The sequence below is a fragment of the Glarea lozoyensis genome (genome assembly GCF_000409485.1).
Source record: "Glarea lozoyensis ATCC 20868 chromosome Unknown GLAREA7, whole genome shotgun sequence".
In the NCBI taxonomy this organism is placed as follows: Eukaryota; Fungi; Ascomycota; class Leotiomycetes; order Helotiales; family Helotiaceae; genus Glarea; species Glarea lozoyensis.
In genome coordinates, this window is record NW_007361002.1 from 995,278 (window position 1) to 1,020,300 (window position 25,023).

The 25,023-nt window shown below is 44.2% G+C and overlaps 7 protein-coding genes across 7 annotated transcripts; 3 read left to right on the plus strand and 4 right to left on the minus strand.

Moving 5' to 3' along the window:
* Positions 1–621: 621 nt before the first annotated feature.
* On the minus strand, positions 622–3,100 carry GLAREA_01521 (uncharacterized protein; the record flags this gene model as incomplete). Its single annotated transcript, XM_008088737.1, has 3 exons — positions 622–2,468; positions 2,519–2,800; positions 2,851–3,100. 3 exons carry the CDS (start codon positions 3,098–3,100, stop codon positions 622–624), a joined length of 2,379 nt encoding a protein of 792 aa, XP_008086928.1.
* A 1,025-nt stretch (positions 3,101–4,125) lies between these two features.
* Positions 4,126–7,531, minus strand: GLAREA_01522 (Nucleotidylyl transferase; the record flags this gene model as incomplete). Its single annotated transcript, XM_008088738.1, has 4 exons — positions 4,126–5,234; positions 5,290–7,329; positions 7,382–7,397; positions 7,457–7,531. 4 exons carry the CDS (start codon positions 7,529–7,531, stop codon positions 4,126–4,128), a joined length of 3,240 nt encoding a protein of 1,079 aa, XP_008086929.1.
* Positions 7,532–8,332: 801 nt separating this feature from the next.
* On the minus strand, positions 8,333–8,809 carry GLAREA_01523 (uncharacterized protein; the record flags this gene model as incomplete). The annotated part of the gene is made up of 1 exon (XM_008088739.1): positions 8,333–8,809. The coding sequence occupies one exon, from the start codon at positions 8,807–8,809 to the stop codon at positions 8,333–8,335; it is 477 nt and encodes a 158-aa protein (XP_008086930.1).
* Positions 8,810–11,659: 2,850 nt separating this feature from the next.
* On the minus strand, positions 11,660–12,048 carry GLAREA_01524 (uncharacterized protein; the record flags this gene model as incomplete). The annotated part of the gene is made up of 2 exons (XM_008088740.1): positions 11,660–11,776; positions 11,851–12,048. The coding sequence occupies 2 exons, from the start codon at positions 12,046–12,048 to the stop codon at positions 11,660–11,662; spliced, it is 315 nt and encodes a 104-aa protein (XP_008086931.1).
* A 1,073-nt stretch (positions 12,049–13,121) lies between these two features.
* Positions 13,122–13,819, plus strand: GLAREA_01525 (uncharacterized protein; the record flags this gene model as incomplete). The annotated part of the gene is made up of 3 exons (XM_008088741.1): positions 13,122–13,537; positions 13,587–13,741; positions 13,794–13,819. 3 exons carry the CDS (start codon positions 13,122–13,124, stop codon positions 13,817–13,819), a joined length of 597 nt encoding a protein of 198 aa, XP_008086932.1.
* A 7,185-nt stretch (positions 13,820–21,004) lies between these two features.
* On the plus strand, positions 21,005–21,958 carry GLAREA_01526 (uncharacterized protein; the record flags this gene model as incomplete). Its single annotated transcript, XM_008088742.1, has 1 exon — positions 21,005–21,958. The coding sequence occupies one exon, from the start codon at positions 21,005–21,007 to the stop codon at positions 21,956–21,958; it is 954 nt and encodes a 317-aa protein (XP_008086933.1).
* Positions 21,959–23,219: 1,261 nt separating this feature from the next.
* GLAREA_01527 (uncharacterized protein) lies at positions 23,220–24,996 on the plus strand (the record flags this gene model as incomplete). The annotated part of the gene is made up of 4 exons (XM_008088743.1): positions 23,220–23,303; positions 23,352–23,382; positions 23,429–24,372; positions 24,424–24,996. 4 exons carry the CDS (start codon positions 23,220–23,222, stop codon positions 24,994–24,996), a joined length of 1,632 nt encoding a protein of 543 aa, XP_008086934.1.
* Between the last annotated feature and the right edge of the window lie 27 nt (positions 24,997–25,023).

The window sequence follows — 25,023 nt, forward strand, 5'->3', positions numbered from 1 at the left end:
TACTAGGAAAGAGGGGTCCAACTGCCGTGGATGCAACATAATTCTCGTTCCAAGGCAAGTCTATCAGGTGAAAAAATATATCACATAGTATGAGATGAGGGGCTTTGAGCAGATGAATTTGATTAATAGCAAGTGTTGGAGTTAGTCACTTCTAACAACACTATAACTATAATACAAAACACCAAGCTGTATATAGTGCAGGAGCTTTCGCTTAACTGAACACCATATAAGCTAGCTCGAAAGCAAAAGAAAGCTATTACAATACATTACTGATACCGTAATCGTTGGTATGCCAGGAGCTTTCGCTATCAACTGGACACCACGTGAGCCAACTCCAAAATCAAACCCGATCTATTTCAGGGTATATCCAAATCCTAAACGCCTTTTGTGTTCGTGAGAACATGCCTCTAATCCCAATTCTATCCAATTCTAACCCATGTGAATCCATGTTGTGTTTAATCATCTGTCGTAAAGTCATTAAGTCGTAATCCGTCAGTCGTAATTCGTAAATCGTCAGTAATCAAGCCCGTGAGTCGTTTCCAAAATCGTCATAATGCTCCATGTCTCAACCCATTAAGACTCCATGTTCGAGGTATCAATTCAGTGATACATTCAACGATGTTATTTTTGATACTGTGCCCGGAGTTGCTTCTCCATAGGCGTCGATAATACTTTAGGTGTTGTGGAGTAAGCCGTCCTCCTCTTCGACGGTGTCGCTGCGTACCACGCCTGGGATCTGGTCGTACTACCCAAACGGTCGTCAAAATCATCAAGGTCGGCGGTCAGAGGTTCAGGCGGTCGATTTTCGGTTGCTCTTTGACGCCAGTGTGTAAACATCTTCCGAAAATTCCTCTTCGCGGTTTTCTCGCGGACGTCATGTGCCCAATTTGTTTGCGATTGTATGTGAAGAGCACTCATATTCCACTTCCTCAAAGCCTGGGTCTGCCGATTTTCTTGATACGTCATCACCGCTTGCTCTTCGAGAGCTTGATGATCTTCAAGTCGATGCTTCCAGATATCAAAGAATTTTCTGAGCGTGTGCTTTCTGGCCACTTCTTCCATAGCCGCGACTTCAGCATCTTTAGCTCTACGATGCTGCCAAAGAACTAAATGTTTTTTGAGCACATGTTCCCGAGCAATAGCCTCCATTTTCGCGACCTGAGCGTCTTTAATTCTACGCTCTTTCCAGGAGTCCATATGCTTCTTCAAAACATGCTTGCGAGCGATTTCTTGGATCTCAGCAGTTTCCTCGGCTTTGCTTCGCCATTTTTCGAAGATATTGATTCCAGTAGCTATCAGTTTGTTGGCATTGAATTCCTCCGCTTGTTTCTTGAGCGCCATTATATGTTGCGCTTTTTCACGCCATCCTTGGAGTACAGTTCTTGCGAGATTGATCTTGATCATTCGCCTGACTTTCGTGTAAGCGACCTTCCTCTTCTCTCGTTTGGAAGCTTCGGTAGCCTCTCTCCATTTTTTCAGGGTCCTGGTGGCTCTGAAATAGAAACTTGCATCATTCGACCAAGTTTCAAGCTGTTGAAGATGTTGCTGGTGCTTCTGTGTACGCTCTCGCCATCTCGAAAGCGTATCCTGGACTAGTCGTGGCTGATAAAAAGTAAGAGCTTTGTTTTCCATCTCTCGATGGAGGATGTTCTCCTGTGTGTGCTCGCGCCACTTAGTAAGCGTGACCTGTAAGACTTTAGGTTGAATGTAGGAGAGAGCAGTATTCTCCATCTCGTGTTGATGGACCATCTGTCCATACCATAATTTCAAGGCGCTAGCCTTAGCCTTCTGTTGCAAAATACCTTCAGCAACGGCTTCTTGTTGCTGTTTGAGCTCCTTCGCTTTCTTAGCCTTCTCAGCCCAAGCTCGCAAAGACTCTTTCATCTTCATCTTCTTCTGTTCCTGCTCGTATGCCGCAGCGTCGAGCGCCTTCTGTTTCTTCTCGGCCAACTTTTGCATAATTGCCATCAAGGCTTTTTGCTTCTGCTGTTTCTGGAAATGAGCACACCTCTCTGCAAGTACCATCTTGTGCAATGCTTCTCGAGCGACCCTTTCATTGACCTTTGCTTCGACCATTTGAGAGCGGAGTTTATATCGCCAGCTGGTCAAGGCGTCTTGAAGAATCTTCTTACGGTCCACGTCGGCAGCTTGTTGTTGCTGTGCCCGTCTCTGGGCCATTTTGGCTTGCCAGGTTGCCAAACCACCACGAAGGAGAGTTGCTCTGTCATGAGTTATAGCAATGGTTTCGCCTGGGTACTCGTCATCCGAGTCTTGGTCTTCGTTTTGAAGCGGTCCGTCCTCATCGGTAGTTGCGTTTGTGGATTCTACAGGCGGAAGCTCCTGCTCAGTGGCAGCGTCGGTCGTGCCGACAGATGATTCTTCGGGTGATGGAGTGGCTTCGATGGTAGCATCCTTATCCTTCCCCAGAGGCTCCTCAGTATTCGCAGAGGGTAAGTCGGTTTCTTCTCCTACACTCGATCAGCCACAATTTACCAAACCAGCAATTCAGTTTCATTACCAAAATCGGATGCGTTTGACGCTTCGTCGTCGAAAGCGACTTCAATGCCCATCTTCCCAAGCACTTCCACAAATCTTTCGCGCAAAGTTCCATGACCGCGCAGTCCGCCAATTTTGAATAGTATTCGCGCAAAGCGATTGTCATGATCAACATCAAGACCAAGGCGAGGAAGAATATCGTAATAAGCCTTGAAGAGCGCGTTCGTTGGTAGTTGTTCGCGCTCTGGGAGGGTAGGAAGGAATTCTTGCGCAAGAAGTACGATGTCGTGAAGAATTGCAACATCTGTAGAGTTCATTAATGCCTATACACATGAGTTGAGCTACCATAGCTACCTTGATTGCTATAATAAGGGTCGCCAACAGTATAGTCGTCGGTATAACCATTTGCAGATTGGGGACGGGCAGCCCCCATCGCATGTCGCGTCGAAATGTCTCGCTCCATGGTGTAGTTATTGTTCCCTCCATCAAAAGTAGATTGAGTAAATCCAGCTTGTGCAGTTTGCTCTCGTGGCGCAATAAAGCTTTCAAACGTAGAATTGCTATCAGCGGCATCCGAAGATTGAGGAGATCCTGGCTGTGCCATTGTGAATGTCGCGTCGTAATAATTCGTGTGAACTGACTGATCAACATTCGTGGGGGACCTCGGGAGACGCGACGGATATCAAATGTATGGCGATAGCGCTAGAGCCGCACCTAGCTAGGTCGATGTGGATCTAGACTTGCTGGAACTAACAACCAGCCTCCTCAATCAGAATAGTTCTAATGTCTCAGCAATGAAAGCATTGAAAGTTCAACAGAGTTGCTTTTAAAGTGTATAAATCAAATGCTTACGTTAGGAATAAATTAAAGTTGCCTCTACCTTTACTGCCGACAATAGCTCTAACACAGTACGTTTACAAGACGTGAGAATACATTATCCCTTAAGCTTATTAACTAATACAATTTGAACTATTTCACAGGGACGCTTACCTACACCCGTGGGCTTTAATACTACAGAAATTTACATAGTGATATAAACCCAAAGACCCAACTGCCGGACCGGCACCTACCGCCAAACGCGCATCCAATACCCGCACACCCTCATCACGTGCCATATTTGCCTCCTCTCTTCTTACGACATTCCTCTTCATACAACCAAACCATCTCCATCAAAATGCCGACACGAACGCGACCAATCGAGAAATTCGCGGCAGCAGTCTCGAAATGTACAGCGGAGGTACGCGCCCCAAGTTTTGACTGATTTGAGGTCACGAAAAATAACGATGATATCAGAGTTCCGCCTACGGAAAATGTATATTCGCCGATTACAAGTCCGTACATAAAGATATGTGTGCAAAGGAGTTTATGGTGTTGAAGAATTGCTACATCGTAAGATCATACGTAATTACCTCTAATGGTGAGAAAAGCTGATTTAGTATTTCGTAGGCTGCGGCAAAGAGGAAATCGTGAAAATGACAAGGGATAGATATTTATTTCATGATATCATTTTCAACAACTAAAAAGAGACTACTCTACGCTACAAAAAGACTTCGGCAACATGTCTAATCTTGTCTCAAAAAGATCTTTCTTGCAATGCGAATCAGATACTTTTTTGGCATTGGTATATCATCATAGCTTCAACAATCTTAGCAAAAACACCGCATTCTGAATCTCCTGTTCTTCTTCCAAAATGATGCCATCTTCTTTCGTATCAGGGATCTTTCCGTCCAATTCAGTGATTGTGTGCTTGTCGATTGGCCTGCGCAATGCCTTTTCGATGGTCTTAGTCTGCTCAACAAAAGCCTTGTCAAGCCCGATATTATCCGGATCCGACAAGACCTTGTACTCCATCTTGATATCATCCGTAGGCTGGAGACCAGCTTTCTTTCGCAGTCGTTGAACCCGGTTGATGATTTCTCTTGCAACGGCTTCCTCTGCAAGCTCTGGATAAACCTCTGCATCAAGAATAGTAAGAACATCCTCATCTGTGTTTGTTTCCAAATTCTTCGATGAGTCGTCGTCTTTCAGACCGCGTTTCACAACCAGGTCGCCTTCGACCAATTTGATGCCCGCCACGTCAATACTCTTGGTCAACACGTAGTCGTGCACCTGGTCACTTGTCAATGCTGGCAGAGCCTTCTTGACCTTTTGTACCTCCTTCTTGAGTTTCTTTCCGAGAACAGGCCAGTCGGCATTGACGCTGTATTGGACATTGTATTTCGCCTCATCAGAAGAAAGAACTAAGTTGACGATGTTGAGCTCCTCCGTGATATAACCTTCCAAAGACTTGATGTCCTCCAAATAAACAGGGTCGGCATGGATAACAATCAAGGTCTTCAAAGGCGTCTTGAGACCGACAGTTCTACGCTCTCTAGACACTCTTGCCAGTTCAATAACTCGCTGCATACGGCCCACGCGACGTTCGATCTCGACATTGAACAGCTCTTCTCTCACATCCGGGAAGGAAAGGAAATGTACACTTCTAGGATCCTGCCCCTGAAGATCCTTTGGAATATGTGGTAGTAACTTCTGATAGATTGTGTCTGTCAGGAATGGCGTGAAAGGAGCGAGACCCTTGACTAGGGTGAAAAGAACCTCGAACAAAGTGTTGAGAGCATGCTTGGTATCATCGAGGCCGAGTTCGCCCTTTAGACGCTTTCTGTTGAAACGAATATACCAATTCGTCGTGTTGTCAATGAGATCTAGGAGTCGGGGCACAACGGTATAAAGACGATAAGCTAATTTTGATTAGATAAGCCCATCAGCAAAACGCATCATAGGGGCATTTCTTACCTGCCATTTCTTCATTGACAAACTTCAGCAAGCTCTGACAACTGGCCAAGATCCATTTGTCCATAACATTCGTGTTTGTGGATTCTGCCTTTGGATCAAAGCAATACTCCACATTCTCGATTTTTTTCAACAAGGCCACCTGCCCTTCAAAGAACTTGAAACTATTCCACAATGGCAAAAGAACTTTGGCAACAACTTCCTTCACACCAGCTTCCTTGAATCGCAAAGGCTCAGCTCGTACCACAGGGGAGTTGATCAGATACAAGCGTAATGCGTCGGAGCCATACTTCTCCATAACAATGCTAGGATCCGGATAGTTCTTGAGCCGTTTCGACATCTTCTTTCCATCTTCAGCTAAGACAATACCGTTTACTACGCAGTTTTTGAATGGAGATACACCAAAAAGGTGGGTGCCCAGAACAAGTAAAGTGTAAAACCATCCACGGGTTTGGTCCAAACCCTCAGCGATGAAATCTCCAGGGAAAGATTTTTCAAACTTCTCCTTGTTCTCGAACGGATAGTGTTGACTTGCATAGGGCATGCTGCCAGACTCAAACCAACAATCAAAAACCTCCTCAATACGCTTCAGTTGTCCTTTGCCCTGCTTACTTGGAATAGTGATGTGGTCGATTTTGTCTCGATGTAGATCTGTCAGATCGCCGGCATAACCGCTAAGCTCCTTGAGCTCCGCAACGCTGCCGACGCAGACCTTTTCCTCAAAGTCGTCACTGACCCAAATTGGAATAGGAGTACCCCAATATCTGTTTCGCGACACATTCCAATCTCTGGCGCTGCCTATCCAACTTGCAAAACGTTTCTCCTTGACAAAGGATGGCACCCAATGCGAGCCTTCAATGTTCTTGAGCATTTGTGGAATGATCTCTGGGATTCTGATAAACCACGATGGAACAGCTCGGTAAATGAGCGGCGTGTCAGAACGAGGGCACATAGGATAACTATGCTTGATTTGAGAATCAACTATCAACCTTCCAGTGCCCTTCAAGTACTTGATAATGGCCTTGTCAGCTGCTTTGACATGCTGGCCAACAAAGTCACGAACTCTCTCAGTGAAACATCCCTTCTCGTCAACGGGGTTAGGTGGTGGACGCATCTCGGTGATAACACCATTCTCGATCGCAATATTGTAATCCTCCTCACCAAAAGCTGGCGATTGGTGGACGATTCCAACACCACTGTCGTCAGTAACGTAAGTGGCATTGAACACTCTGAATCCGTAATCCTTAAAATCCTCATAGAAGTAATCAAACAGCGGCTCATACTTCCACCCAAGCATATCGGTTCCCTTGAGCTTTTGGATAATCTTGAATTTAGCCTTCTTCGGGTCCTTGTATAGAGTCCCTAAGAGTTTCTCCAGAAGGATATAATTCTTCCCAGAAGCTTCGTCGTGGATCTTAATATATTCAAAATCAGGATGAGCAGCTAGACCGGTATGAGAAGGCAGCGTCCAAGGTGTGGTCGTCCAAGCCAACAAGCACGTTGATGGGTCGTCGAGTAAAGGAAATGTGACTACTACTGCTGGATCGGTAACGTCTTGGTAGTTCTGATTTGCTTCGAAATTACTGAGCGCAGTTGTCAAGGCGGTCGAGAAAGGCATAACCTTGTAGCCCTGGTATACGGCGTCCTTATCAAATACTTGCTTAAATACCCACCACACAGACTCCATAAACTGAGGGTCCATGGTTTTGTAGTCATTGTCGAAATCAATCCAACGTCCTAATCGATCAATAGTTACCCGCCATTCGCTCGAGTATCTCATAACGACTGCTCTACACTCCTCATTGTACTTTGCTAACCCAAGTTTCATCACTGCATCTTTCCCAGATATTCCAAGCTTTTTGTCAATCTCGTGTTCAATGGGAAGCCCGTGTGTATCCCATCCGAACCGTCGCTCAACGTGGTAGCCTTTCATCGACCAATAACGTGGAATAATGTCTTTGATTGTGGAAGCAAGAAGATGGCCATAATGGGGCAGACCGGTGGCAAAAGGAGGGCCATCGTAAAAGGTGTATTCAGGGCGTCCTGAAAAATTGTTAGTTATGCGATCGGGCGCGAAATGGCTATATTCCGTTACCTTCTGAAAGTTGAACCTGCAGAAATGATCAACCAACGAGGTCTTCATGAAGTGATTCGGAAGTTATTTACTGACCTGTGTTTCGAATGCCTTAATCTCCTTCCAGCGTTTGAGGACCGCCTCCTCTTCCTTGGGAAAGTCGATACTCATCTTGCGATGGAGGGGTGGCGGGGTAATTGGACCGTTCTTCGCACCAAGAAATAGGTATGTGCAGCCGTCAATACGCCGCTCGTTTATTTATCGTACAGGTGACGATGTCGTTGTATATCGGGGAATTTCCTGTCACCCAAACTTTGCTTAATTGAGGCTTGTGAGTAGCCTCCTAGGTCGTGACTCAAAGTTGTGCTTTCGTCGCAGTCACATTTTGTGCCGATATTGAGAGCTGCCGGGGAAAGGTTATTCCGATGTTCTCATTTCATTGGCTGGTTAAAAATCTGTAAACAGATACCCAGCACGTGCCCGAGTAGGCAAAGCTGAGAAGTACCTACTCCGTAGGTATTTTTACATCACTGCTACATCTCTCTTCATACAACAACTTAGAAGCTGAATCGTCTCACGAAGATAATTACAAACAGTCAAATGGCACTAGCATATATGCAAGAGCAATAATGGATAGATGTCATCTTAAATTTCGCTCTTACAACCCTCCCTTCCAATTTACCTCTACTCGAGTAATCGCGTCAACCCCCAACAATTTGTAACACGAAATCATCCACTCTTCCTGGAAATTGCTTTATTCTTTCTGCCCATCTTTCACTTCTCCATCATATCGGTCTTGGCTTGCTTCTTCCCCGACGCTACCGAAAGCTCTTCTTGTTTTAAGGTTGGGTGTTTGCTTGTCCCACACAGAGAGGATATCTCCTGTTTCAAGTGCTAGCTGTGTACTCAAGATGGCTGCGTCGATGCAACATTCTTGAGATACGAGTTACTCCACATCTTTCCTTCAAGATTTCACGTGCCCGAGTAGGGCTTCACATCTTTGTCCCTTCCAAGCGTCCAGGCACGAAGTCTGCCTTTTACTTTTTTGGCAATTGTTTCAGTCTCGGTTTCGCCCTGTGTATAGCCTGTCACATCCCGTGACCTCCCATCTACACTCATGCGACCAAAATGCAAACTTCTCCGTCCTTCCTTTTCTTTTGGCAAGCTGAAATCGGTTGTTGGTGAGGCGGCCGTAGATGAGCCGAATGACTCGAATGACGAGTTGGACCCGCGATGCGACTGTCGACGATGCTTTCGTTGTTGTTCGTGCGCGTCCATCTCGGAGAGAATGGTAAAAAGGAATTCATTTGAGCTTGGTGTTTGCTGCAAAATCTCGGGACGGGTGACCTCGACTCCTTCTATGAACTTTGAAGAGCGCCGTGGTCGTGTCTTGACCTCGCGGACGGGAACCGATATTGGCTGAGAAACTGAAGATGTCGATGAAGACATTTTGTTGAGATGGCCAAAAACTGTCGTGCCAGTCTACGGAATGCGCCCAAGTCTTCGCTTTTTCTACCGCAGAACCAGTGATGTCAATGTTGTCCCAATGTCTGCGAAGATAATGCGTGGTTGATGTGTTGTACAGAGGTTTTGGATGATCCTGGAATGGCTTTCGGGTAACGAGCGCGATGGTGACGGCACTGATATGAGAGCAGTTATATGAGCATCCAGCGCGCGCCGGGGATCCAGGAATTTATCTATCAGTTCGTCCGCAAAATTCCTCGGGCGCTACAAGGACAGGTCGGAATGAGTTCGAGGGTGGATGCCATGTTACCCTTGCGGAACAAATGTCTGGACGTCGGAGTCGGACGGACGGCTTGGAACAGTCACCCTTCCCTCCCATCTCCCCTCTCGAATGACGATTCGAGGATCCACAGCGCCACCATCGACGTCTCGAACGGTAGCGAGGTCCCTGCATCAGTGTGTCGGTCCCTGCGTCCCCATAAATTTGGGCCATTGGGGCTTCGCACCCACTCGCACCGAAACGCAAGACTTGCCTCTCAGACACCTCATCACATCTAGGCCTCGTACATCACTACCTCATCCGCTTGCCAGTACGGCTATCAGATGGTACAGTCACTACTGACAGAACTAGTATCAACAAATTGTCCAGACCGAAAAGCATCCTCAGCATGGAGAAAACCACCACGAGAGCGCCGAGGACCGGACACTTGTTCGCAAAGTAGCACAGCATTTCTAAGCCGACAATGAGTTAGGAAAAGAGGGCCGTAACGATTTGGTTTCTTTTCTCGGCTTGTGCTCTCACACCCGGACTCTCTTGGAATTATTATGCGATAAGTCCGTGTTTTAGGCGTTCAATTCGGGGCATCAACTTGGATCTAGAAGAGTCGGAAAGTCCCTGAAAAATGCACAGGCTCTAGACGATCACGAGTCATTGGACTGACCGCATTTTGTCGCTTTTCGAACAGACATGTTATTTGCATTGCTTCTCATCAACTACTTGATAGCATTTCGCTTTCTATTACGGTTTCGACGTGGCTTCTCGGACGTCTTTGCATTTCATGTTGCGTGGCATGCTGCGGCAGGCAACGGCAAAGACCCTCTCAACGTCAGCGGCTGGTAGAGTGATCGGCAGTCTGCTCCGGGGGGCTAACCCGGGTTTACAACGTGATTTTGGGGGAGAAGGGATGCAAATCTTCTAAGCGAACGATTGGATCCTATTACCTTGCATCAATCTGACCGCATCAACCTGCTTGATGAAGAAAACTATATTAAATTGTCGACAACTTCGCTTATGGATGAAAATGGGAGAACGACAGAGACCAAAACTGAAAACAGGTTTGGAAATCTGGAGGGGGAATCCGGAAGGTCCGGTACCTTCAGTTGCGAACCATCAAGTTCCTAGCCACGGTAAGATTTCGCTGTCTTCGGTGCATACGGAAAAGTCAAGTGTATACTGGTAGTCTAACAATTAGGGTCGGAAACTTCCATTTTGACCTCCGCAGTGATCTCAAATCTTGTGATATCAAATACGAAAGCTGACGAATTCTGTCTATTTTGTGTTAGTCGTCATGGGCCTTCTCATCAGGTTACCAACTTTGCACGGAGTTTGTTTGCCACCAATTCGTATTTTATTGATTGCTGGCCTTATGATGAGTGTCGCATAGTAGTATTCATACTGCTATAGATACAGTGACAGAATTAGATACCTAAACCTCTTTACGTCTCCTTTGCCTCTGCATACGTGGGTAGTGGTATCGGTGCCGCGCAGTATCCGAAGCGAAGCCCTTCCGCTGTCGGTTCTGGGTACCTACATAGGTAGGTAGGCAACCGAACACTTTGGTCATTTACGAAATAGGTCTCTGTTGCCTAGTAAAATTAAATTGCTCTATTATTCTATTCTAACAAATCCCAGTCTGAACAAAATGTCCTAGTCTAAACGTGACCGGTAAATCGGGTGCTCCTAAAGCCAAGCTAGCACCCGACAGTGCTCCAGACCTTAACCGAGCCCCTTTTCCTCCCTCACCTCAAGCGAGCTTCGTCACGTCGTGCAAGACCTCAACCACTACACCAGAATATGTATCTGCAACGCTTTTTTGCCCATTTAGAGTCCTAGCTGGGGAACCCTTTTTTTTTGGTGTATGTTATGGAGTTGAAATAATCGTTTTTATCTTCCTACTCGATTACATGTACGCAAGTGACGAGGTAATGCGTCTTGGGAAGTGTGGTTTTGACTTACTGTCTATCATGAACCAACACGTCTATTCCGTCTACTTATTGTCGCCGTCACCAATATTTAGAAACTTAATCTGTGGTCGGTATTCCGGATTGTAGGAGGTCGGTGTATTGTGGTCCAAATCGATGTGTAGGGCATCCTGAGGCTTGTAGATAGATCCGATAGATGGACCATACCTCAGAATGTCTGCCCTCCCCTTTCCTGTGTCATTCCAAAGCGTGCTTGAGGTTTCTCAACTGTCTCGACAGGTATGTTTATAAAGGTAGGAGAGCCTCCGCCGGTTTATGGCTTGTGTGTTCTAATCGTAAAGGATTCGACGCAGGAAACGATTCTTTCTAAGCATTTCAAATCAGTATTTGCAGGAACACACATATCTGCTGATCTCTCTGATACATACCCCAGTAATATTCTGTGTACAGCAATGCTTCAGCTTGTGTCTAACTCAAATGTATCCATCACGTCGCCGCCTTCTTGTATGGGTCATAGTCGCCTGAAAGTTTGTCCTTGCATTCCCAACTGTTTACTGATATCCCAGATGTCGAATTGTTCTCCATGTTCTGCGTCCTTTGTAGCAAACCTTTTAACGGTCTTTCTGTGGTAGGCTAACCTGCAAATCCATGCCAGCTTTCATCCACCATCTCTGCCACATAGCGTTCTATAATATCAAGGGTGGTCTTGATCGTATAAAGTAGAGGGTTCGGTATAATCGCTCCCGCGTACTGTTGCTGCGTTAGCCTTGTCAATCATGCAGCAGCGTCCTTGAGACCTCAACCGACAACGTACTAACTCTCACCCGTAAGCCAACCACTATGGCATCTTGTCGGCAGTCTGCCCCATCTCGTCTTGCTCTCTTGTGGTTCCTAACGTCGTTTGTTCGTAGTCTGCGACCAGCACTGTGACTGTGACAAGCTTTAATCTGCCTTTGCGACGTCTTGAGCTGCACTCCGTGATCTTCTTCCTCCCTCTCGAGACTCGCAGACGCGCTTCGCATGGTCGTATCTGTGCAGGGTGCCGAATCGCTATGCCAACTATCAAATCCTTTGTAGTATATAGAGCTGGATCAAAAGCTTGATAGAAGATGACTCTACTGCTGGGGAACAGGTCTGCTATAGTGGTAAGCTGGTGTCGCTATCCTTACTCCCCTTCCCCGCCAAGCTGTATGGCTTCTTCATATGGTATTTCGTCAGTTCCTAGCCGTTGGATGCGTAGTGACAGTAGTTTCGCGCTCGGTCAAGGTCTTTTAGGGAATTCTGCTCTGCCTATATGTATTCTTGTCGCAGTATAACGTTGTCAGATGTCGAAGACTAGGTCTCTTTGCCAGTGCGAGGGGATATAAAGGTCTGAAGGACTTCTCTTTGGAGCAAACTGGCCAGATGCGTAGCAAAGAGCGCAATGTGATGGAAAGGTACGTCTTTCGAATGCATCGCAGCGCTATTCAACTACATTTCATGATGTGGATAATGTGATATCTCTGCGTATGCGTACAAATCGAGACGAAGATGTGACAAAGAGTTATATGACTATTGCCTTCCTCTATATTGGCAGTAGCTGGTGTTAGATGGATGCGTATTCTGAGTGGCTAGCCAATGAGAGCTGCTAGCTGTCGAGGAGTAGTCTCTCCTAAGCAGGGTTGCGCGACTTGTCCTCGCGATGCCTCGTGGAAACCTCATCTTCTAACCACAACCACACCTCGACGACAACCAACGAAATCTCAACCAGTCCAATCAAAAGGCAGATCACAGTATCTCCCGCTAATTTGGTATCTTTTACAGCCTTTGCGCCTTGATATTTGAAGTTTTTGGGTCACTATCGCGAGTTTTGGTTTGCTAGATCTGCGGCGCCACGAGGTCATATAAACAGTGAGTCTACTCTTTAACCTTTGTATCTCATTGACTGCAACCCTTCTCTACTCTCTATCGCATTACTGGATAGCCTGATAGCCTAGATGCTAACAGAGTAGAGTCGAAGTTGCAGCAGTAAAGAGCCTAATCCATCCTCCGCAGTCACGCGTTCCACCATCACGTTTCCGCAACGCAATTTCTCAGTCCACAAGGCAGCGACATTATGAATCCTCCGGGTTCATCAGGTCTTCTCTCGTCAGGCCCGTGGAACCATGTAGAGGCCCATGACACTGCCGAGAACCATAATACAAGATCAGGAGATGTTGGAAAGAGGCTTCCTGGTCATGAATACTTTGAGGACGTTAATGGCTTCTGGCATGTCGGCCTCTGGCATATCTTCCCCAACGGCGAACAAATCCTTATGGGCGTTAAGGCAAAGGTCAGCCAATTAGATGGCAGTATTGCTCTCGGTGGATATTACAGAGGAGAGCCTGGTTCAGACCCAGATAAAACACAGCATCCTCTTTTCCGAATTGTACCAGAAATGAACGTCCAGCAGGTTCTTCTTCCGTTCGAAGTCTCCAAGGCTGCAGGAGAAGGAGTTATAGACAAGTCTATTAGCATCAGGGCATATTTGATGTACATTGCCTAAACCCCCTTCTTAAGAACAGTCTCTAATCAATAGCAGGCAAAAGGAACACGAAAGACAATTCATTTTGTCGACAGCTCAAGCAGGTACGGGAATGTTGGAAAGCAGAGAGGCAGATCTCATCGATCCTCAGCTATTAGAGCAAGATACGGCGCGGCAAACCAGCAATCAAGCCTCTGCCAACAAAGGCAAAGGTATGTCTATGCCACTAAGCATGTAGAGAAGCTATACTGACAAGACACAAAGGCCCTGGCCACTATTTCTCGTTTTGAAGCATATTTCCACCGAGGTTCCATATAAAAGCAACAGGAACGGATAGATTTAAGGCCTTTGATAGACCCCCAGACCCAAGCCTAGCCAGCTTTTTGGGCCTAAGACGACCACCTCCAGACATAAGAAGAATCATCATTACTGTGGACGAGTGGACAAAGCCCTGGGAGTCGCGTGGCGAGTTCCGCAACGACGATGAGCATTGTGGTGGAAGAATCCTATGTCATATAAAGAGAGAATAAGAAATCATTGAAACCTCAAAGGGCCTTTGATCTAAGAGAGACAAAGTCTTATTTACCGCGTAAAAGGAGATAGTATCCGTTTAATATGTGACTTAAAGCAGCATAGAGTTGTTACTAAGGACTCTACTGAAGCCGAAGATCAAGCACTGAGACCGCCATCAAAGAGTCCAGCCTAATCTCATAGTGTCAAAGATATCTTTGACTTCATGGACGCTATGGATCCCTCCGACAATCCGGATCACGAAGTTCCTTTCAAGCCTTTAGGACTTTCTCAAACTTAGTTGGCGTAAGCTACAGCCTTCGCCAACGACAAACATCCGAATATTGAACTAGATCTTCAAGTTAAAGATCTAAAACCTATCACGGCTAGAGATCCTGCTTACCTGAAGGTCAGAATTGCGAGCGATAAGCCTCCGCGATCGCACGGGAGGTAGACGAAGACGATGAAGTCGGCGACGTTGATACAGCAGTGCATACACCTGAACGCCGTGGCTTACACGAAAGTCCTCGAGCATGTAGGGAAGGACAACCACCAGATGCTCAATTTTGTACACTCCCGCAAAGAGACATCAATGACTGCTAGATACACTCGAGACAAAGTATTGATCGGCATAGAACCACTTTGCTGCACCTGAGTAAGAATACTCGCAGCACCTCCCACGGCAGCCATCCTTCCATCCCCAAAAGAAGATGGAAAACTAGTGGTTAGCCGTCGGCGAAGAAAGCTCTAAAACCCTCCAAGCAAGTCAAACACACAATAATTGGCAAGTCTTTGAACGTGAGACGGGAGGACACGGTTCCAACGCCCAGAAAACATAAGCCGACAAGCCAACAAGAGAACTCTGCTCGGAGCGTTGATGACAATGACAATGGAAGCCACCAGGATTGAAATGCTTGAATATGCGAACAGATACTGCTAAGTTGGACAGCTGGTGCTGCAGGTTTGGATAATGCTTGGATTTAATAATAAAGAGAGATAAACCATGGCGTTTGGAGGAACCTGACTTTCAAAACATTATTTGCTTTAGATTTCTATAAGTTCACAGGCAGAGAGCCACTTTACTAAATTCCTTTGGCGATTCAGTAGTTAAAAGTCGCGAATTTAGTATGGCGCTAGAACATGGTAGTTAGTTTTAGATAGTCGCATTCTTTGAAGCCGTGCGGAGTGCTGCTTCCTGCTTGTTGTGTTATAGACAAACTCCAATACAGCAAACTTTATGCAGCTAAGCGTTGCCCAGTGTGCCCTATAAGTCTTTGGAGTTCAGTAATTCGCTGGTGTATCTCTGCATATTCTTTGATACGGCATTCTCTTTGGGAAGCTGCATTCCAAATGGGAAAGAAAGTCGAAAATAAATTAACAAAGAGAATGCGCTTTGGGCAGAGGCCCTATGGATGGTAACGACTACGCTACAGGAATTTGAGGGGTCATGGAACTAGGGACCATTAAAGAAGATACTCGGTATAAAAGCTCCGCATAATCGATGCTCTGTCCTGTTTCTATACAGATCTTGCGAATTGAACATGATTGGTAATAAAAATCTCAGAGGTAATGGTCAAAGTACAGCACGCAAACAACTTATCGGAAGTACTTCATAGGACTTGCTATTCCCGGGTCCAAACTGTGGATTTTTCCTACTATTTTTCTATTGATAAGAGCGCATGCCAATGCAATGGCGCTATTCATTTTTGAGCTTTGGCAATGCCAAAGCTCTTAGTATAACTCAGTAAGAAGTGGCATTGTTGTGTATTGCTCGCATTTCCAAAGGAAGATCATTTGCAAACACCTTCAGAAGCAAACAAAACCCCATGATCTTCATACTTCAAACCTAACGTTTGTGTGAGCTAAGTTGCGACACCCAGACTCCTTGCAGTAACCTGCAGGTATTAATCTGAAATGTTGATATCCTTAATGCTAATGATAATGGTACAGGAATGGAACGACTTGCATGCTATAATCCAAATCACTGCCATTTCATGTATGTTGATAAGTTTTAAGTCTGATTGAGTATATCCGAGGGTGGAAAGTCAATTTACACAGTTGTCCCCTTCAAAAAGGCCTTTTCTGGATATGTCGTTACTGGAGCAAACCATTATATTGATACTCTGGATTTTCTCTGTATTACGGGTATCGTCGTCGAAGGTGGTGAAAGTTGTTCCTGTTTCTTGAAGTCCTGAATACGACTTTGTCTGACTGTAAATATAAGCATTCGAAATAACACAATTATATAAATTAACACAAATATCTAATATGGCAATTCCATTTAATTTTCTCAAACCGATAACTTATGTCTGATTATTTAATTTAGACTATACATTTAAAATAGGATAATGGATAGGTAGATGTTGCTAAAGATAAGCGAGAAGTTTAATTTAGACATTAAAGACAGAATAATTCTTCAATTCAACTACGATTTGCTACTAACAAGTAGATCAATTGATCTATTTTGATTCTCTTAAAGAAGAAAGGCCATTAAGGTTGTTAATGTCTTCGTGTTGAGCTACCTTGAGTTAATCATAAATTTCCATCTTTTCACTACTATTTCTCATCACAAACTGTGTTGAATTAAAGTGTTTTCATTATTAGATATTCTAATTAAGAAAACACTTTAATTCAACACAAGATATCTCTTGCTTGAGATAGTATAGATTGAAATAGAAAACGTGAGTTTTACTGTGATTTTAGTCTCTTACAATGAACCCCACATTCTAATCCACATGCACATCTTGCAACTGTAGGGCTTTCTTAAATCCAAGATAACCGAAATTAAGAGAGTTGTTATTGTTTTCTCAATTTGCTGTTAACACCTTATGTTTACACTTCATTTTTAACAATAATTTATTCTGAATGGATTAAAGCTTCTAAGGAATAGGAACATTTCCGTGGACTTCACAGATATAATGTCTGAATGAGAAAGAAGAACGAGTGGAAGTCATTTCCATATCTGAACTAATTCCACTCAATTAAAGTTTTGAAGTAAATTATGTGACGAAGAATACTTAAATCAATTAAGTACACGCAATTATGTTGTTGTCCCAAAATCCTACGACTCTCCCGGCGATATATTTCCTCAATTCCGAGTAATGGACTCCTTATTATGGCAATTTGATTTCCTGCCTAACTTGCGAAAATAGCTTCGTTAATGCGAAGTGCATGTATAAAAGAGAAAATGACCATGAGGCATTTCATGACTGCTACGTTATAAACGTAACAGCACGAAGCCAGGAAACGTGCTCGTTAATGGAGCTCGCGAATGGGAAATCCAAAAGATTCTAGCAAAGCGACTTACACCTAAAGGACAACTAAGGTATTTAGTTAGATGGCTCGGCTACGGAGCACAAGAGGACTACTAGTATTTTTTAAAGATGCTCAAGAACTCTATGGACGCAGTAAACGACTTCGAGAAAGCTTAGTCGGCTACCGACAAAACAGCCCTTAATAAACTAGACAAGCCGTCCACGATCACAAAGACACTACGGTCCGTGCCGATGGTCGTTATCCTATTGTAAGGGAGCCAAGTGTACAAGGGTTAATAAGTTACAATAGACAGAAAGCTGTCGCCTTCAGGCAACCAATAGTCAAGGACGTCGTCCATACCTTTTGCTTAAGTCCCATCTCGCCAATAGACGGCCCGAGGCCGTCACGGTCCCGGCCCAAAAGACGTAATCTATATCTTTATTACGTACACGGCTCACAGTCGCTTACGTCTATTATATTCTCTTCCGCGAAAGTGCTTACTATTGCTTACACTATTATCAATCTATACCGATCGCCATTTCATATTACTATATATATCGTTCGCGACGTTCACAATCGTAATTATGGGTCGCAAGACAAAAGACGAGAAAAAGGATCCGTAAGCGGAGAGTAGCAGCGAACCACCCAAGGCGCAGATCGACAGGATCAAGACGCCTTACAAGAACCCTACGGACGAGATCTACTTCGGTAACATGAGAGTCAAGGCTTATGACTGGATTTGGTGGGTCAACTTGCGCAAAGCCCTCCCTCCCTTAGCGTGGCATATGGTCACATTCGGAACGAATTGCAACACCTAAGTTTGAGAGACATTGGTAGAAAGGACATCTTGACAGGAGCTAGCCGGTTGATTCATACGCTGCGTTGTTAATATTATCTACACCGAAGTTCCTAGCATTTCAATAAGTCGTGTCTTTTGGAAAGTTTACTCCTATGAGAACTCATCTCGGTCAATTTTATCTTCTTCTTCAGCAATACATTGAATAGAGGGTCGAGTGAGAGAGTCGCAATGCCCAGACGTAATTTTCTTGTTCAAAAGTCGATTAAACTGCCTATCTTCGATCCAGCATTATATTCAATCAATTGAACAAACGACATTTGTTATAGAAATACATAAATAACAGAAGCAAATTTGACACTGGCTACATTTTCTAGAACAGTAGCAGCCACTTAGCAGTTGTTTCGAAGTCAGCTGAATTTTTGGTTTCCTGAAAGGCAGGAGCGAGTAAAATGCTATCTTCGTACACGTGGTTAAACATTGAAATTCGGGCCAACATTCCTGGCGGGCAATTCGGGACGGGGTCATCCTCTTAGAAAAGCGCTTGTATTTAAGGAATTAACTAATTCTCTATTTGTTAGGAACTGAAGTGCCAATATCTCGTAATTTGACAGGCTATTTAGTGCCTCTGCTCTTAGTTAAATTACCTTATGTTGACACTATAATTTGTAGTAATCTGATGTATCAATTAACAAGAACAGGGCAGGATATCCTACTAATAAACTCTAATGATAAGCTACACTTCGTAAGTTAACTTCCAATCACCTACAGTAAACAAGAAGTCAATGTCCCAACTCCAAATTTTACTTTGTATTTTACCTTTTGAACATAGAGGTTTCTGATCACAAGCGAAAGTCTATCTTTGATAATAGACGTTAGACTAGAACATAAGTCGGTGTACCTTGATTCACTTATTAGTTGTTTAATAGTGACATGATTTTTACTATAAAGATAAAGAAGTGATAGATACGAATAAGAGTTTTGGAATTTTTGAAAGGACAAGTACGATCTAGGATAAATTCCCACATTAGGATAAGTCAAGTTTCTAACTCATTCCGGTCATCTATAAGCACTCTGGGTTTCTAATTAGATGGCTCATTTTACAATAAATATAATTAGATTCATCAAGATCTAAGAACTACCCTCGTCCAAAAAAGGAACTCGGGTTTAAGTTGTGAGCTAAATTGGGACGTAATTATGTGAAATATGTCAATCCCGCTGACATTTACTCAACCAATTCCAATCAATGAAGACTATATCTAGATTTTGTCAATTCTTGGAAGTTCGGAGATGACGACTTCGTGTAGTGAGTGTTTTTTTTGAATAGGAAAATCTGTAACATAAATGAAGTTATAGTGAAAGAGAATTGGAAAGCACTATTAGGAGAATGCCCTTGAATTATTTCTATTTACTCGATCTAATCAAGCTTTACTGGTTGGAAAGGATGGAAACATTATTTGTAAAATTGACAGAAATCACCAAAACATAAATTTTATTTAAAAAGAAAGAGTAACATAGAAGTCGAGGTTTGTTGTCTCTGAGATAGTAGCCAACAAAGCAGTTTTTAGCATATCTATTATTTATAATATTTAAGTGTTCTGAAAATTGCTTTGTACGAAGATAATTGTTACACAATGTACAACTTCCACTTCCCACAGGTATTAGCCAAGGGTTTAAAGGCGGAATATTCATCTTACTCACAAAATGTCTGTTTGGTAAGTCAAAGTAAAAAAGCTGCTGACTTTATATTGTGTGAATAAATTAGTCCAAAATCCATCCTGTCCGTCGGTATCTGACCCGATTATTACTACAGAGTTTATGTGAAACAATCAAAATACGAACCGGGACCGGTAGGAATGAAAGTAGGATCATTGCAAAATTCTGATTTACTTAGAGCCACAGACCTGCACCTTACTTTTGCGCTATATGGCGAGTTATTTCTATTGTGACTAATGCAATTTCAGCGCTCTAGCGATGCTGTAGATAGTCACTTCGAGTTTGGAGAATGGCCTAAACAAGTAGAGTTATTCTTAAGCAACAAAGTCAAGATTCTATCCATAGGTCTCTGTATAGAGTTGATTCAGCGACTAGGAATAATAATGTAACGCTTTGCTGCAGTCTGGCCCCGCTGAAGAAGTTTTCGAGGGACAACCTGAATGCTTTTGATAGATATCGATATGTCTATCAAACGGGGTGTGAAATTTGCCGAACTATGAATAATTTTGTTCATAGTATCTAGCAATTTATGACATGCTCAGATGTTTACCATGAAAGAACTTTATAAGAGAAACATTTCCTTGTAGACTGGTACTATTGGTAGATAATTATGTTGTGATGCTATTTTCAAACAAAAAACTTATATCATATAATTTAGACACCTTCTACTGACCAGTGACTTCTTGTAGCCTTGCTAATAGAGTGTCAAAGTACTTAAAATATAATACTCAGCAGGCTTAAAGGATAATAAGTTAGTGTTAGAAAACAGTCTTACATCAGATAGATTTTACACAAAAGTACCACACAAGGACAATAGATAGTGATGTTATACAGGCAATGATCTCATTGGTGAATATGTGTATAAGCCGGGAATTTCAAGCAGAACACCCATATTCACTTCATTCTGAAATTGTGGTGTCAATGAATACTAGAAATAGAAACTTTCCAATTGTTGGTGAATCAACATGCCATCCGCGGAGAAATGATAGGAGGTATTCGAGACCGAGCCTTGAATATTATGTTTTGTTCCACACCCTCTACACGCTTTCCCCTCTACACTCCAACCAAATGACCACAGGTTCCTTTCCTTTGGAACTCCCTTAACTCAATTTTTTGAAATTGCGAGAGCCTATAGCCACAAGAATAAAACGCGATAGTGAAGCATCATACCAGCTTCTCGCAGAACAGATCGGTGACCATGGCAGCACAGACTGTACACTTCCTTGGTCTGCCATTCGAGATACGCGACCACATTTACCATTATTTGATCCCGACAAAGACAATCATCGACGCGTACGAACCTCAATTCAACTATACGATCACTAAGAAAAGGACATCTATATTCGAGTTTGACGAAGCTCCTGCAGAGCGAGATACACAAACATCTTCAAAACATCAAGCCGCGGATGATAATCTGACTGCAGACAAAAGAAAGAGTACGATCTCTGAGTCTTGCCTCTCTCAGAATACACACGTACCAGAAGTTATGGATATCGGTGGTTGTACAGACTCAGAGTACGAGGTAGATTGGGATGATGTAACCATCCCTCTACCTGGGGGCATCGACAGAAAGAAGAACAGTATATTCATGGTGTGCAAACAAATTTCCGACGAAGCTCTGAATATCATGTACGGAAAGAACGCTTTTAAGCTTTATGTCAGCAGCGACGCAGGTCATTGTCTCAAACGCAATTTTACCGAAGCAAATAGGTGTCGAATGCGATTTCTATTCATCATAGCAGAGCTGGATCATTGGCATGCTAACGTGAACACCGACGATCCACTGTGGACTCTCATTCCGACATTGAACATCTTACGCTTGGTCGCAAAGCAGCCTAACAAAGGGGAGGACTGCTTTAGCCCAGGAGATACTACTGTGCTTGAGGATATGCGATATGAGTTGGAAATGGTGTGGGGGTTCCGTAGCTTCAGAGAATTTCTGATATGCTTTAATCAAAATTTACCAGAAGGTAAAATACTCGAGGTAGATTTTGATGGAAAGTCGGAGACAGCTGAGGTCTTTAAGGAATGTATGCCGGGAAGGTATCGCGAAGTGCGATGCCATCTTGCCAGTGCCCTTGTGTTTCGCCGAGGTCGTTTTACCCTTAAATCTGACCAAGTGGACACGGGATTTGATGTGTGGGAGTCTTAGTGGAAGAGCTCCAGCTTGGAGACTACTTAGGGAAGAAACCAAAGCAGGGGTACGAAATTTTGGCACGGTGAGGTTGGCCCAGGCCTTGAGTTTGGGTTCGAGTTGAGCAAGAGAGATATCGGCACGGTCACACCCAACATTTCCACGACGTTCTTGCCTACCAATCACTAAGAATATGATGTGGAGATGACTTCGAGGGCTACGATGGCACTTTTACTGAGTTCTAGATATTGAGAGGATAGGATTGTCGCAGCACTTGCTAGCTTCTCTAGTTAGTCGCTGGTCCCGTTTGTACTGAATGTGCATGGAGTTTTAGTCGGCAATTCTAAAATCGCATCAGACATTGAGTCTTGTATGAGTTGTGATTAGCTTCAGTAGAGCTCGTATTTGAGCGAAGTGCGAATAGAGCCGGCTGCTGTTGATGCAATAAACTTAGCCATCGTAAGAAATATAGCTCGTTTGCTCTCCCCGATGCCGTCAATGTGTGGTTGCGTATTTCATTCAAGCTAATACAGCTTCCATCAAAGTTCAATTAGACTAGATCGACAAAGTCGTAATCTGAAACTCTAGTAGGACACTTGACTCCACAACGCGAATAGAAGACATGTTACCGAAATTGAGAGCAATTCCTGTTGTACTCGAGCCAGAACTGGATAAGAAAACAACATCTAAGCCGCTAGCATCTAGTGCAAGCTGCACCATATAATAGTTGACATTGAAGGAATTTTGAGGCTCGTTGCAAATGCAACCGACATACTTGCGACTTGCGATGTAGAGATTGAAGACTGCCTGCCTGTACTGGTGCAAGACAGAAATTTGATACCGAATATGGCCATAGCCTAGGTTAACGCTACAAACATATGTGCAAGCCATTGAAGTATGTGTAGTAGAAATTCCTAAGCGCATTGATGTAGGACAGAGGTTGTGGGAAGGACGTTCTTCACTTCGGGTGGGGTGGTGGGCGTCGGAGTGGTTCGGAGCCAGTCCGGGCCGATCACAGAACCCCAAGTGAACCTCGGACTTTGAAGTTCTACAATTTGAGCTCTACAATTCAAGCTACTTGAGCAGCATTTAGCATGGCCTTCCAAGGACGGACAGAGAGGATCTTTTGGGTTAAGTTAACTTGTGGAACCCTTCGTTGCAGTCAGGAACCTGTCTAGATCCCCAAGGTCTGTACCTATACTCAGCTTGTCCATTCACTGGTTCACGACTTTTGGTATCCTGATACCGGCGCGTCAAGTCGCGTCCTCTCTTTTGAATCATGTCACGCCCAGCATCCTCGGAATCCTTCTATTCTGCCTTGTCAGACCACGGAATGGCAGACGAAGAGGCTATTTCTACGCCTGTTCGTTCATTTCGGCCGGCGAAACCCATCACTAACGAGATTCAACAGCACTGCCACATCTTCTTTGACGAGCAACTATGTATGTAGCTGTGTCGACGTACATGATTGATACTGATCATGTTTAGATCTTAGCGCTCTCACTCTTCTCAGTGATCTTGTCACCGCTGGTACTTCTCATCCTGACTATCCAAACCTCCCAACGATCGCGCCTTTACCATTCCACATAGAACTCGTCAGCTGTCTTCTAGTTCACCCGCGATGGACAACACAAGCAAACCCAAGCGAGCAGAATACTCTTCAAGCTCGCGCCATAACTCTTTTGCGTAACATTCTGGTTACTCTGGGACCTCTCAATGCCAGGCTCAATGAAGCATTTTCTTTTGCGCACACGTACAATGCTAGGCCAAAACGAAGAGGAAGGACTTTCGATAGGGATGATGGAGTCAGCGGATCAGACGAAGAAAATGCAGAGAACATGCGCGGTGTCATCGCAAATGAAGGCAGGCTACGGAGGTGTGCTAGCGATTTCTGGCACGCGTTGGGATGGGCGTTCAACTGCAGCGTCAGATATCCGAAGAGATGGAAATGTTGGAAAATCTGGTTAGATTACTTGTTGGATGTTTTGGACGATGATTGGAAAGAAAGGGCTAGGTTGGATGAAGAGGTGCATAGATCGCAGCCCCAAGCTTCTGAGACACAGGCCAACCACAAAATGCTCAAGGACTGTCTTCTACTTCGATATTTGTCAGATGTCAAGGGGCAGTCAAGCGCTGTGAGGCGGATCGCTAAAGCCATATTCGCTGATGGTAGTTCTGATAGCTTGAGGGAGTTTCCCGAAATCTTCAAAAACGAAACCAGGGAGCTGAAAATTGAAAATGCACAAAAGCGAAAACGAGCCGATACCACCAAGGAACGTGCGTTTGGTGGCTACGACGAGGAAATCGCGGAAGAAGACCTCCATTCTCCAGACTTTGGAATGAGCGAGGACGAGGACGAAGCGTCAACCAAAGACGATGTATATCTCGGAGGTGTTGAATCAACATTGTTACGCCAACGAATATTTGCCCTTGTAAGGCTTATTTTTTTACCCCCAATCCTAGTCCAGACTAACGAGAAATAGCTTTCACGGGCGTCAGCCGAATTCCCGGATGAATTTGTTGATATTGTAGACCTGTACGAGGCAATTTATTTATGCATGAGGCCATTGTCTATTCCATCATTCATGTTGTTTCTGGCCCCGAGCCAATCTTCATACATACCTGAAGTTGCCCAGGTATCACTTACACAGTTTTTCCTTCGCCGAATGATATCTAATGCAGCGCCTCATCCTACGTCCATTAGAGAAAGGAATAGCGATGAATTTGACCTAAACATTCTCGAAAAGTGCTTTTTCCCTTTCGCAGCACTGACCACCTCGGTTAATGAAAACGCGAAAGTCTCTATTATGATAGAGGTTTTATTTCGCATATTTTTGAAAAGCTGTGACTATGGTTATAGTCGGGAGTTGGAGCCGGCCGTTGATAAAGGCATCAAGGCACGGGAAGCGATGATCAAGTCAAACAAAAGAAAGAAATCCACCAGTGCCAAACAGAAAGTAGAAGCAGCCGAACAACTTTTGCTGAAGGCTAGTGGAGTCCGTCTGCGGAATATGGTATCTTTCGTAAAGCATCAAAAGTCAAAAGACGCTGCTTGAGTGTTCGACGAAATTTGGTTGTTTACA